This window comes from Pleurodeles waltl, chromosome 12 (genome assembly GCF_031143425.1).
Source record: "Pleurodeles waltl isolate 20211129_DDA chromosome 12, aPleWal1.hap1.20221129, whole genome shotgun sequence".
Classification (NCBI taxonomy): Eukaryota; Metazoa; Chordata; class Amphibia; order Caudata; family Salamandridae; genus Pleurodeles; species Pleurodeles waltl.
Window position 1 is genome coordinate 692848574 of NC_090451.1, and position 14887 is coordinate 692863460.

The 14887-nt window shown below is 43.6% G+C and overlaps 1 protein-coding gene across 2 annotated transcripts in view; it reads right to left on the reverse strand.

Moving 5' to 3' along the window:
• Window positions 1–13588, reverse strand: part of LOC138266850 (chloride channel protein ClC-Kb-like) — a 436514-nt gene extending 422926 nt beyond the window's left edge. For both annotated transcript variants that reach the window (XM_069215547.1, XM_069215546.1), the window contains exon 1: window positions 13017–13588. In XM_069215547.1, coding sequence (XP_069071648.1) covers window positions 13017–13209 — 193 coding nt within the window. In that variant the 5' untranslated portion in view covers window positions 13210–13588. The remainder of the gene's footprint in view (window positions 1–13016) is intronic.
• Window positions 13589–14887: the final 1299 nt, after the last annotated feature.

Here is a 14887-nt window from a genome sequence, read left to right on the forward strand (position 1 = left end):
AACATATGAAAACAAAAGTTATCAGAGAAGGAGATAGTTCATATTGTTCATCAAGAAAACAGAATTAATCCATTATAAAGAGCAGAGCCATACAATATTTCGATTGAAAGGTATCTATAAGTGCAGTGGAAGTAAAAGATTGTACATACAAGTCGAAGGGAACATCAATGGTCCATTTGAGATTCTGGAGCGGCATTGCACCATTCACAAGTAGTTGTAAGTGGCAATATGAATACGAAAAAGAAAAGGAGAAGAACAGGTGTAGTGGCCACTCTAGTTATAGTTACGATTCCCAGAGATGGGAATTCCTTGGATTTTTGGCTGTTAATAATTTTGCAGCCCTCTGATGAATCTCCACAAAACTTTCCAGACCTTATGCTTTTTCTACATTGGTGGATGATGCGAAGTTTTGAGGTGATTGGTGAAGGGGCTGCATAGGAAAAAGTGAGGGCCCCCTAACACATTTTAACACCAATGCATTTCCATAAACTTTGTACTCTTCTGTAGCGGCCAAACGGCCAGTAGGATTTTCATGGAATTTGGCAGAATTATAGATCAGGGTGTGCAGGTAATACGTTTTGGTAGTACAGGAAAGTAGGACAAGTATTTTTTAAATTGTAAGGCATATAAACTTAGTGATGTCTGAGAACATGATGCTATCAGAAAAGTTTGGAAAATAACATGACATTTCCTGGTAATTTCATGGTACTTACAGATGACAAGGCAGTATATGACTAGGTGATGGCTGAGTTTACAAAAGTAAAAAGCAGCTATGTTGTTTTACCCAGGATTTTTTCTGTCTTAGACTTTATAAAAGTGGTAATAAGAAGGGGAAGAAAATAAGTTACTTACCTGTAACTGTAGTTCTCCAGTATTGGTATCTTTCATAGATTCACATGCTTGAATCATTCCCCGTCGTCGAAGTGGGAGTCCCACGGTACATAGAAAGCAATAAATAGAGAAAAAACGTTTTTTTTTTTGTTTTTTTTTCATTGAAGTCAATAGGAAAAAACATATTCAATTGTAGAACTATCAGCCTCTTTAGAAAGAGCCCAAACTTCAACCAATCAGGCGTGACCACCCTCTTAGAACCCTCAGCACAGAGGCTCAGTCTGTCAGATTTCTCCGCACTAGTGTACACAGGAAAAAATCCCAGAAGGTGAGCCTCTCTGGGGAGGAGGGTGGGTCGCATGTGAATCTATGAAAGATACCAATACTGGAGAACTACAGTTACAGGTAAGTAACTTATTTTCTTCTCCAGTATTAGGGTATCTTTCATAGATTCACATGCTTGAATCAGAATAGCCAGCAGTAAGGATAAGTTATTATTTTCTTGTAGTACCAACAGAATGCATAAACATAATGCATGTTGACTGAAAGTATATAAGCAATTAAATCTGAAAATTAAGAGCTAATCATTACAAAGTACATGTAGTAACCATCCATTATATATCTATATATATATATATATATATATATATATATATATATATATATATATATATATATATATATATAATACCTATCCATATCCACATAAACATTTAGACATGAATATAAATACATATACCTCCATGTAGTCAAGAAAAAATATGTGTATTCCTAACTGCATATAAGAAGCGTATACTCTAAATTACATATGAAATAATACACAGAGGACGGAGGGTAAAGTTTATAGGCTCACCTTATGAGAACAAATTGCGCAAAACTGCTTGTCCTACCGCAGCATCCACCTTGTCTGTAGCTTCCAGGCAGTAATGCTGGGTGAAAGTATGAGGACGTGTTCATGTCGCTGCCTTGCAGATTTGGTCCAGAGGTATTCCAGCGAACAGAGCTGTGGAAGTGGATACCGCTCTAGTGGAATGCGCCCGGACCTTAGATGATAAAGGCTTTCCCGCCAACTGGTGGGTCAAGTGAATGGCAGCAGAAATCCAGCGCGCTATAGTTTGTTTAGTAACTGCGCTACCACGATTGACCTTTCCAAAGCTGATAAACAACTGCTCAGATTTACGGAAAGCACTTGTTCTTTCTATATAGAACTTTAAACAGCGCTTAATGTCTAACGAATGCAGAGATCGTTCAGCTGCTGTTTGAGGATTTGGAAAAAATGTTCGTAGAACTACTGGTTCGTTTAAGTGAAAAGATGATGGAACTTTAGGTATGAACCTTGGATTCGTTCTCAAAATGACCACCTCTGGCTTGAATTGAAGGAAAGGTGGAGAAATTGTAAATGCCTGGATATCGCTGACTCTCCTTGCCGATGTCAAGGCTAAAAGAAGGGCCGTTTTAAAAGAAACGAACTTCAAATCCACTCTATGAATAGGCTCGAACGGATGTTTCATTAATTGGGAGAGCACAATGTTCAGATGCCATTGTGGTGCAGGACGATGAATTGGTGGATATTTTCTGAACAAACCTTTAAGAAATTGTTTTATGATTCTGGCGGACCACAGTGAAGGTGACTGAGAGGTCCGTTGGTAACGAGATATGGCAGCCAAATGCACTTTAATCGATGAATGCGAAAGACCGGATTTAGCCAAATGTAGTAAGTATGGCAAAATTTGTTCAGGGGATGATGTTAGAGGATGGATGCTGGAAGCTGCGCACCACAAACAAAACCTCTTCCACTTGAATTTGTATGTGCGATTCGTAGACTGGGCTCTGGCACAGGCAAGTATCTCTCTGCACTCCGGAGGAATATTCAATCCATCAAATTCATAGAATTCAGAAGCCAGGCTGATAAACAAAGAGATGTCGGGTTGGGATGACGAACCGACCCTGGCTCATTGTCAGCAGATCCGGAATTGCTTTCAACCGAATGTGAGGTTGTTCCGATAGCAATAGAAGTTCTGTGAACCAGAACTGGCGTGGCCACCTCGGAGCGATTAGAAGAATCCTGCATCGCTCCCTCTTCATTTTTAGCAGAAATCTCGGGATGAGTGGAAGCGGGGGAAAAGCGTATGCATAAATCCCTGACCATCTGATCAAAAACGCATTCCCCCTCGAACCCTTCTGCGGACGCCAGCTTGCGAAGTGTCGGCATTTTTTGTTGTCCTTGGTCGCGAATAGATCTAGGGTGGGCTTGCCCCAAAGGCGAAAGAGATTGTCGAGAACCGATTGATTGAGTTCCCACTCGTGGCAGCTGGTTCGATTCCTGCTCAAGGCATCTGCCCAGATGTTGGTGATCCCTGGGAGATGTTCTGCTCGGATGGTGATTCCCTGCTGAATCACCCAATGCCACAGCTTCTGCGCCTCCAGGGATAATGCTCGAGATCTTGTGCCTCCTTGCTTGTTGATATAGTGCATGACCGTGGTGTTGTCTGTCCTTATCAACACTGAAGAGTCTTTGATGTTCATGAGGAAGGATTTTAGTGCCAAAGACACCGCTCTGAGCTCTAATACATTTATGTGGAGAGTTGATTCTTGCATAGACCATTTTCCCCTCACGGAAAGATCCTGTAAATGAGCACCCCATCCCTCCAGGGATGCGTCCGTTGTTACTATGTGCATGGTCCTGTCTTTCAGAAATGACAGCCCGTCTGAGACTAGGGGAGTTTCTTTCCACCACCTGAAAGCCTGTTTCGCTGCAGGGGTGATTTGTACTAGCTCGTCGAAAGAGCCTTCTGTCTGTTTCCATTGGTTATCTAGTTGTTGCTGAAGAGTCCTCATGTGGAGGCGACAGTTCCTTATCAATGGAATGCAAGACGATAGTATCCCTAGAAAAGACTTGTAAGTCCGCACTGAAACGGACCTTTTTTTGCTGAGCTGAGCTGCTAAGTTTCGAAGTCTCTGTCTTCTGTCCTGTGAAGCAAAGGCTTTCGCTTGTAAAGTGTCCAAGATGGCTCCTAGAAACGTGATGTTCTGAGTGGGCTCTGTGTGAGATTTGGGGTAATTGACCATCAAACCCAAAGCTCCGAAAAGGGAGAGACATGTTTCCGTGTCTCTGGCAGCCTTCGACGCTGTACGTGCCTTTATTAGCCAGTCGTCTAGGTAAGGGAACACCTGTACCCCTAATTGTCTGAGGTGGGCTGCCACTGGCGCCAAAACCTTGGTGAACACTCTTGGAGCCGACTTGAGGCCAAACGGAAGCACTCTGAACTGGTAGTGAATGCCTGCGACCCTGAACCGCAAGAATTTCCGATGATTGGGGTGAATTGGAATGTGAAAATATGCGTCCTGAAGATCTAGCGAGGTCATAAAATCCCCTCGGTTGAGGAGGCTCAGAACGTCTTGGAGAGAGATCATGCGAAAAGATTGCTTCTTGAGGTATTTGTTGAGCGATCGAAGATCGAGAATAGGCCTCCAGTCTCCGTTTTTCTTCCTGATAAGGAAAAAACTGGAGTAAAAACCTATTCCCCTCTGGTTTCTTGGTACGATATCTATTGCTCCCTTGCTCATTAAGATAGCAATCTGTTCCATAAGCTCGTTGAGATGGGCTGGCGGGGGGCCTCTTGGTGGTACTTGAGGAGGAGACTGGTTGAATTCTAGAGTATGTCCCCGATTGATAATATCCAAAACCCATCTGTCTGTTGTTATTCTGGACCATTGGTGTAGAAACCCGGAAATTGTGCCCCCTATACGAGTGTTGGTGCAGGGGCTGGGTGCAGGCACTTGATGAGGGTCACTGTTTTCTAGCCGTATCCTTGGGTCTGAAAGCAGACTTTCCTCTCGTTTGCTGTTTGAAGCGAGCTGATGTTTGATGGCGAAAGGAATGCTGTTGTTGCTGGCCATAAGTTGAGCGATATTGCCCTTGGTAAGAGGAGTACGGTCTATATTGTTGAAAACCTCCTCTGTGTGAAAAAGTACCTCTCGCTCCTCGAAAGGGTTGCATCTTGTACTGGAGCGTTGCAAGTGACCTGGCTGTTTCAGTGTCTGACTTGATCGACTGCAATGCATCGTCGACATGTTTTCCAAATAAAAGTTCGCCATCATATGGCATGTCTAGAATTTTCAACTGAACTTCCGGCCTAAAAGATGTAGCCTTTAGCCACCCTTGCCGTCTTAGAACCGCAACACCGGCCAATTGTCTGAAGCCTGTAGAAGAAACATCAATGGCCGAGTCTATGAATTCGGCCGAAATCTTTTCTCCTTCTTGAAGAATTCTGCGTGCCTCTGCCCTACTGGATTCAGGTATCATGTCAATGAATTGTGACATGTCAGACCACATCTGACGATCGTATCTCCCCAGTATTGCTAGAGAGTTGGCGGCTCTAACAGTGGTGGCAGCCATGGTTGAAAAAATTTTACCTATAGAGTCCAGACGCCGTCCTTCCTTGTCTGGAGGGGCAGTCAGAGAAGCTGACGGATTCCTGGATCTTCTCTGAGCTGCTTGGGAGATAACCGAATCCAGCTTAGGATGGTTGATTAGACATGCTGGGGAGTTGTCAGGTGCCTTATATTTCTTTTCTAGTCTGGGCAAGACTGCAGGAATGGAGGACGGAGTCTGCATGACCTTTAAGCCTTCTTCCCAGATGAAATCGACTATGGGAATGGGTCTTACCGATTTTATAGTGTCCTCTTTAAAATCATAAAGAAAACAATCTGATTGTTTTGACGTAATCGGTAGCTGGAATCTTTTGGCAGCTCTCTCCATGACACTATGGAAACCCCCAATGTCCTGAGGAGGAGAGTCTACTGGCGGTGGTGTAGACGGAGATGGAGTCTGAATCTGATACTCATCCCATTCTGGTATTAAAGAGTCTGAGTCTTGTATCTCCCCTTCTTCCTGTTCCTCCTCAGATGACGGTGACTCAATAGTCTGAACCGATGGAGGTGCTGTGGTAGGGTCTGGTAATGTGGAAGGTCTAGCTGGAGTGGACACTGGTGTCTGCTGAGGCTGTACCGGTGTAGAAGGACCAGGCGGGGGAAACCTCGCATAGTAGTCCTGCATCATTTGCTGAAGGTTGTTAATCAATGATACCGGCATTTGTACTGTCTGTTCTGGTTGTTCGAAATGCCCTTGATCCTGCCGGTGGGAAAATTGCTGAAGATCCTCCTCTTCATCCTCCTCTTGGCATTTTATACGTAGTTCGGACGGACTACGCGCTACCGGAAAAAATCCGTCATCAGAGTACCCATCGCCATCATCATCATCATCATCAGCAAAAAGATGCTGCGGAGGAACGGGTGCAACCTTGCTGGGCGATGTATGCGATGGTTGTAAAACAGAGGACCTGACCTGTACAGGCAAAATCCTTTGTGGTAGGTAAGGAGATGTTCCAGAAAAATAAACCGTTGACGGAGCTGTCGTCGACGGAGCACTCGTCGACAGAGCAGGCGTCGACGGAGCAGGCGTCGACGGAGCAGGCGTCGATGGAGCAGGCGTCGACGGGGCCGTCGGTGTAGTTGGTGGTATCATTGTCGATGAAGGAGCCGTCGACGAAGCCAATGACACTGCGTCACCCGTCGACGGGGTTGACAACGACGGAGTTTTCGCGATCCGGTGCGTCGATGGAATCTTCGTCGGCGAAACCGACGGCGACCTTCTGAATCTCTTCGTCGACGATGGTAAAGACTTTAGCTTCTTACTCATCGACGGCTTCTTAATGATCTTCAAAGTGTGCGACGACGACGGACCATACTTGAGACTCACCGATGTTATCGTCGTAGACGACAGCGGAGATGAAGTCACTATCATCGGAGACGGAGGGGCTGTAAACGTAGCCGTCGTCGTAGTCGTCGTCACAGGTAGAGCTATCGTCGACGGAGCGCTCGTCGACGGTGTCGTCGACGTTGTAGATTTTTTGGACGTCGACGAAGGTAGAGAACTGGAAGGCTTTTTAAGCTTCTTTGAAGAAGAAGCAGGTGTTGATGGTTCTGAATGAACCCTGCCACTTGCTACCTTAGATGTTGAAGGTAGATCCCCGGTGTCCTTAAAAGCATGCAGCTTCTTGGCTGACTTAGTGCTTGCAGGGGATAGGCTCTCCACAGACCTCTTTCTCTTCTTTGAGGTCACTGCAGTGTCACTCTCTTCTTCAGAAAGAGCTTCTCTTGCCTTCTTTTTCTGGAGCCAAAGTAGGAGCCTGGCTTCTCTGTCCCTCAGAGTCTTATTAGGAAAAGTCCTGCAGATCTTACAGTCCTTGACCTTATGCTCTGGATGTAAGCAATAGATACATTCTTTGTGAGGGTCCTCACAGTGAAGTCTCAATTTGCCACAGGTCCCACAAGGTCTAAAAAGGCCTTTTCTTGTAGACATGATGGAAAAAAGTCTTGAAGAAAAAATGAAGTTAAAAGTTCTAAGGATTTCTCTTGAAGAGATGGAAAACTGAGCAGAGCTCAGGGAGACTCCCTTACACACGATGTGCGGTAGAAAATCTGACAGACTGAGCCTCTGTGCTGAGGGTTCTAAGAGGGTGGTCACGCCTGATTGGTTGAAGTTTGGGCTCTTTCTAAAGAGGCTGATAGTTCTACAATTGAATATGTTTTTTCCTATTGACTTCAATGAAAAAAAATTTAAAAAAATAAAAAACGTTTTTTCTCTATTTATTGCTTTCTATGTACCGTGGGACTCCCACTTCGACGACGGGGAATGATTCAAGCATGTGAATCTATGAAAGATACCCTAATACTGGAGAAAATGTATTATAAGTTTCTATATGTTTTGAAAAAACTGACTGAGTACTACAGTACCACCTGTGGTACTTAAAAAATAAATCAAAATAAGTATGTAAAAAAATGAAAAATACACTGCACTACATAACGTTTCACACATATGGTTCATGTCTATGTTTTTTTATTTTCTAACAATAATTATATTTTAAAACAAACGTTTTTTGGAGCATTACAGTACTACTTACAAAGTACTGCACTACTTAGTAAAATAAAAAAAATATAATTTATGAAAACAATACACTGTACTACCATATATTTCCCTCATTTACACATTTATTTTTTAATTTTTCCAGTAACTACTGCTGTACTTTTTAGGTTCCAGCACGGTACTAGCACGGTACTCTGCAGAATTAAAAAAAAAAAATTATGTAGAGAAATATTAACACATCTACCTATTACCAATGTAATGAACTGAAATAGGTTGGGAACAACAATAAAACCTACCACTTACTTATATTTAAAGCCATAATGCAGAACAAAGCCAGAGTGTAGTGAAAAATACATGGCTGCCTCTTACTTTTGTGAAGGCACCCATAGCCAATGATATCTTGCCTTGTGATCAACATGAACCGCGGTACACCATGAATTTACCACAGTATCCCAAGGCACAATATATAACTCAGTGATTTGTCACTTACAACTTTAGCATTACCTAACCAATTTACAGCTAATACCAAAAATTACCTATTCCATCCGATAATCTATATTCCTGCATAATTTCGTCTACATCCATTTAGACACTTTCACAATATGTCTCTTTAAATTAGCCTATTGCACCACATACCCCTCCAATCTATGCCACTCCACTCTATGCCACTCTTCTCTACACCAATCCACCCTACGCTGCTCGACTCTACGTCACTCCACTGTACGCCACTCTGCTCTACACCACTCTACTCTCTGCCACTCCACTCCATTTGACTCTAAACCACTCAACTCTAGGCTGCTCCACCCTACACCACTCTACTGTGTGCTGCTCAACTGTACAATACTTTACCCTACCTACTCCACTGTATGCCACTCCAGTCTATGCAATTCCACACTTTGCCACTGCACTTCACCACACTCCACTCTATGCTGCTCCACTCTACACTATTCCACCATGCTCTATACACCACTCCATTCTACATCACTGGTCTGTGTGCCAGTCTCTCTAGTGCCAGCAATATTTAAGGTACTGGAAATGTTTGTTCATCAATAGTTCTCTCAGTATTTTGAAACCAGTGAGTTGCTCCATTCTAGCCAATCTGACTTCAGGCCAAACTTCAGTACTGAGACATGACTGATTGAGGTCACCAAACATATTAGAGGAACCTTATTCACAGGGTGTAGGCTATTCAGATTATGTTAGATCTGTCAGCGTACTTTAGAAAGGTCCCTCGCTGTATGCTTATAGCACTCCTCCAGGTTATTTCATACACTGTTGACATCCAGCTGCTCTTCACGTGTGGGAAGGGAGAGGAGATTGCGGGAGTCCTTTGAAACCTGCCTATCTTCTGACTTTCACTGGATGAATTCCCTTCAATTAAAATGCAATGCAGACAAGACCGAAATACTATTCTTCTGCCCCAAATTGCCAGACTTTGTGGCCCAAAGATGCCCCACCCCCAGATCCCCTGGGAGGAACAGACAAGAACTTGGACATTAAATTTGACAATTCGCTCTCTTTTCAGCCACAGATTATGTCTATGTTTGGAACATGTTTTGAGCTTCAGGGGACTTTGCAAACATTTGTACACTTTCCCTCCTTGTCTGCAAGAAAGGTGGTCATTGAGGCACTCATACCTTCAAGGCTGGACTATGGCAGTGCCATACATCTGGGTTTACCGAACTATCTGCTTAACAAGCTGTAAGTGATCCAAAATACAGCAGCCCACATTCTACTTAGCCTCCTTGAAGAACACATAGTCCCATATTTGCATGCCCTCCACTGGCTTCTGATAAAGAAGAAAATTCTCTTCAAAACCTAAGTTCTGGTCCATGAACCACTGCACCTTTCAGGCGCAGGTTACCTAAGGGCCAGACTTAGATTCTATGTCCCTCCAGAAACTTGCTGTCAGCCCACTGCCTTCTTGTAAATATGCCTAAGATATTTTGTTTGACAGTGGGCAGAATACCTTCTTCTCCAACAAGATTAGTCGATCTCACTGCCCCTCTTGGATGACTGAAAGCTCAGTGCCGGGACACTCCAGGGAGTAGCCCTGCCATTATAAGTCACATTTCATTCATTTATACAAACCAAACTTAAACTACACAAGCATTAGAAATTCTAAAGCTATAGTGATACCTTAAATGTATAATTTACGGACCAGCTTCAAATTACTATAACTAGTGCAGCTCTGAACACAGTGTTGACAAATTGCAAGTCAAACTACAATAACTATAACTTTCACCTTTACAATGCAATTCTTATATACCCTGTCTTGTTACATCACTTATACTATGTGAAATCGTAGCTCATAGTTTTCATAACAACACTTATAACATCTCAAATGAGATAATTTTGGGAACACTGTGCGTGTGTACGCACACACACACACACACAATATGTTCCAGCACACAATCCTCACAACACGAAGAGCATGCCAAGAATGTGCAAAGGTGACTTACTCAAATAAAGCTCCTGCCCAACGCATTTCAGCGCAGCATTTTTCACAAGTCTAACATTTGAGCAAACACAGCCCCATTGTAGATAGTGATACAAACATAGATAAAGGAAAAAGACAGATCAAAAGGAAGTCTGATGCCTTCAAAGGGCGGCCATATTATTATAGTAAACAATAGATTGTGAAAACGCAAATATTGTATCAAAATAATGGCATGTCAAAGCCAATGAAATTCAGCATGTACGATACAGAATGCATAGAATGTCTTCATACTATGAAATAATAATGCCCAAGTGGGAGAATACGCATAATGTAAAGTATATTGCCTCATGTTAATGGGGATGTGATTGCTGTGTGCTAGCATGAACGAAGGACAAACGTCAATCCACAGAAAGCACAATGCTGAAAAGTGGCGGCCGCATTGAGATAACAATCGAATGTGAAAATGCAAATAATATGCCAAGTAATGGCATATCAAAAAACATTAAATATAGAATATATAATAGGGGATTCATAATTCATGGCCTGTCTTTGTGACAATCATGCCCAAGTGAGCAAATGCTTGGGCAGTGTAAAGTTTGCTGTTCAGATGTTATGTGGTCGTTATGTCAAAGTGATGGTATAACATAACCAAACATATTGTACTTAATACATAAACTATAGTCCTACGCTGGATCATGCCCATGTGGACAATACGTAAACCATGTCAAACATGCTGTCATCATATTTAGTGCCAGCCAGGCAGCCATACTACACTCAACAATCAATTGATGTGTTCTGCTAGCAGACAATGAGCACATGTCCATTATTATGAGGCCAATATACTTTATATAATTTGTATTCACCCACTTGGGCATTATTATTTCATTATGTCTGAAGGACAGAATTAAATGAACACAAGGAGGACATTTATGAAACTTTACAGAAGTCATAAAAAATAATAAATTAAAGGAAAACGAACTCCTGGGAGCCTTGAAAAAGTGGTATGCTTGCCAGCCAAATAAGAGACGTAACATGTGTTGACTGTTTTTTAAATCAATGGAAAACTACAAGACTGCATCAGAATGAAGCGCATTTGAAATATTATGAGATTGCAAAAGAATTATTGTTAAAATATTCAAGTTAATAAAAATAAAAATAATACCAAAATACATTGTTCTGGACATACTACTAAAAAAATTCACTATCAGATGCTGCAAAATCTGTATGATACAATTTGAGATCAACCATAGAAATTCATCAATAACAATAAAATAGTTATGATAAAAGGTACAGCGTGTCAAATTCAAGGGTTCAGTAAATGTGTTACCTCAAAACAGGCTTGACAGGTATTTTATTATCGCAGTATATATACATCCTACTGTGTAATATACATATATGTATATATATTTATGTATGTACATATATATCTGTGTGTGTGTATACATATTATATATATATATATATATATATATATATATATATATATATATATATAAATATATATATATATATATATAAAAAATATATGTGTGTGTATATTTCTCTACATATCTATACACACACATACACATATATTACACAGTGGAGGTCGCCACTGTGTCGTCATAGTTAAGACAGAGTTTACATAGGAAGAACCAGGAGGAGGGACAGGGCAGTAAGATGACCAGGGAGAGCAGGCATTAGGGGGAGTGGGTGCCCAACGGGCCGTGGAGGGCAGGAGGGAGGGTCAGGGGCACGCCCATAAACAACATTTGATATAATTATATTGATTAACTGCATGTATGTATGTTTTGATATTCGTATACTACATGTATGTATATGTATGAACAGTGCTTTAAATGGAAAAATAGAAGTGCATGTACTCTGTACTAGAGTACCTACTTGTTTCTGAGAAGTGCCGGTACTCTCCAATTAAAAGTATTACGTTTTTCCTGAGATATGCCGGTACTCTTCCTCTCAAAATAAAAAAAGTGCCGGTACTCAGTACCGGAGAGTACCGGCCCATTTAAAGCACTGTGTATGAATTGATACTAGTACACTCTGTAAGTTTGAATGTATTGACGTTAGTATGCCCCGTAGATGTACGTATGTATGCATGTGTGTGTTTGCGTGTATGTACTGATATTAGTTCACTACATGTATGTATATATTTATGTACTGATAATAGTACACTCTGTGTGTAAGGTTGAATGAATTGATCTTAGAATACCCCACAGATGTACGCTTGTATGTATATATGTGTGCGTGTGTGTCTGTGTCTGTGTTGATTGCATGTATGTACTGATATTAGTTCACTACGTGTAAGTATATATGTATGCATTGCATTAGTATGTCACAAACAAGCTAGAAGGCAGCGTGGCAGTGCACAGTGTACGGGGTCCCGGGGTAACAATTCCAGTCGTTTGAACGGCGACGGTTATCCCTGAGGTGCTTCTCGTGCTTAAACGCGCTCCTGAAAAGATGGTGGAGCGGGGAACGTAAGTCAGGGAATGGTTGATACCATTCTGGGTGGTAGGGGGGGGGGGACCCTTGTCGTTTCCTGGTGGCTGCCCCCTTACCGCCCTCCTCGACATCAACTCCCAGACTGAGTCAGTGGAACCCGAGACACTTTACAATTCCTACGGAAGTTGTTAAGTGAATAGATTCGAAACCATCATTAGGCCTACCCTGGGGTAAAATGATGGGTATTTTACGTGGGCACACTGGCAACTAAATAATGTTTGCTTGTTGTTCCTTTGGCCCCGGTGCAAGGCCCTCATAGACTATGGAGAAAAGGTTTCTGTGGTTGGTTTCAGCTAGAAGAGTCGGAGTACTCACGCTTCAGGATGCCCAGCAGCCTCTTGGCCACTCTCCTCCCCAGGGACTCTCTCTCCTTGCTGTAGTAGCTGTACTCCCCCTCGGTCATCTCGCTCTCGGCCTTGCTCTCCAGGCGCCGGTCCCTGGTCATGGGCTCCGCCGGCGTCATCTCCTGCTCCGTGGGCTCCTTCTTCTCGCGCTTGAAGAGCCCCATGGTGGCGCTAGGGGGTTTACACTGCCCAGGTGGGCAGACCTGGGGGTGGTGTGCAGCACGGGCAGCGTTGTCTGCAGAGTAAGCCTGTAATATCACCTTCCAGGGGGTAGCTCTGGTGTGAAGCACAGAGGCTGGTGTACAGCGCGGGCAGCGCTGTCCGCAGAATGAGCCTGTTCCTGCCCTTTCGCCTTCCTGGGGTACTGTGCCCTGGTTAGTAGCGCTGAGGATGTTGAACAGCGCGGGCAGCTCTGTCTGAAGAGTGAGCCTGTCCCTTCGCCGCCGTCCAGGAGGCAACTCTGGCCCCTCTGTGCAGCGCAAGTCGACCTCTGACCTTTTCACCGTCTGAGTGACTGCTGTGCCCACGTCATACAGGTGTGTGCAGGGCTCTCCAAGCAGCCAGATGCTTGCTGTGCCCTGTTTATACCCATCCGAGGGGGCCGGCTGGATCCGTCCGGTCCAGCCCATCCCGGGGAAGAGGCACATGATTGCATTTCGAGGGACAGGTCGCAGCGAGGTGTTTACAGAACAAGCTTTGTGACACAGTGTTATCAGTGCAACAGCACTGCGTGTCCCCAGCAGGTGTGAGGAAGGGAGGAGAGGGGACCTAGAAGAAAGGAAGGAGGAGAGAGAAAGGGGAGGATCGGGAGTAAGAGAAAGGGAGAGATAAGAAGGCGAGAAGGGGGAAATAACAGGGGAGAAGTTGGCTTCAAAGGTAAGATGCAGGATAAGCGCGCCTGCGGTTCCAGGAGAGGTACAGAGGGGAAACAGGTGGATCACTTCGAAGAGACAGCTCAGCGGGTTGAATTCGTGCTGCTGTAACCTGAATGTGGACTTTAAGCCACAGGTGACAGTCTTGGAGGGGCTGCTTCAGCCTCTCTCACGTCCGCAAAACGAGTTGAGTTGGTTACAAACAGAAGTACCAAAAATAACTCCGCGTGCCATAGTTTAAATTTCATTTTTATAAGGGAAACGAAGGCAAAAATCCCAGCTTCATAGCGCAGCAAATTTAACAGGAAAACATCCAAATGAAGAAATAGCCTGCGAAAAAGAAATTAACGCAGACGATGAAGAGGTTAGTTACCTGCAACATAAAACCAAACCAATAGAGATATATGCAACCTGCTAAAATCTCCATAAGGGAGCTAGATCAGTGCTTGGTGGGGAGACCTGGACAAAGAGGGAACAACAGCTCTCAGTAATGAACCAATGCAGTTACCGCAGCTTCTTTCAGGAGGACCCTGCTATGATCCATGCGAAGCCTTGGTGAGGACCACCCCCGGACTGGCCCTCGCAGCCTTCAAGGATCTGCGGCACACTTTAGTCAGGCGGCCTTTCAGGATGTTCACATTCTGACTTTGGTAAGAGTGAAGAAGGCTTAGAGTAAGAAAAAATAAGAGATCAATATTCTGGAGCGTTTCTGTTTACTGCCTTCCAGACATGACTGTGCTGGATTGATTTTCCCGTCGTCACTTCTTGCAGTACAGTCCTTTCAGGGGACGTGTGCTCGCCTCTCCTTCTCCAGAGGCAGAGCACTTGGCTCTGCTTTGTACTTCTATGACTTCTAGTTAGGTCATTGGGAGGCCCAGGTGTGCAGCCAGACAGTACTGTGCATATCACAGTAGATTGGACTAGTGGCCCCTGCTATGAGGAGTTGCCTGCAATGGGCAAGTCTTCTCCA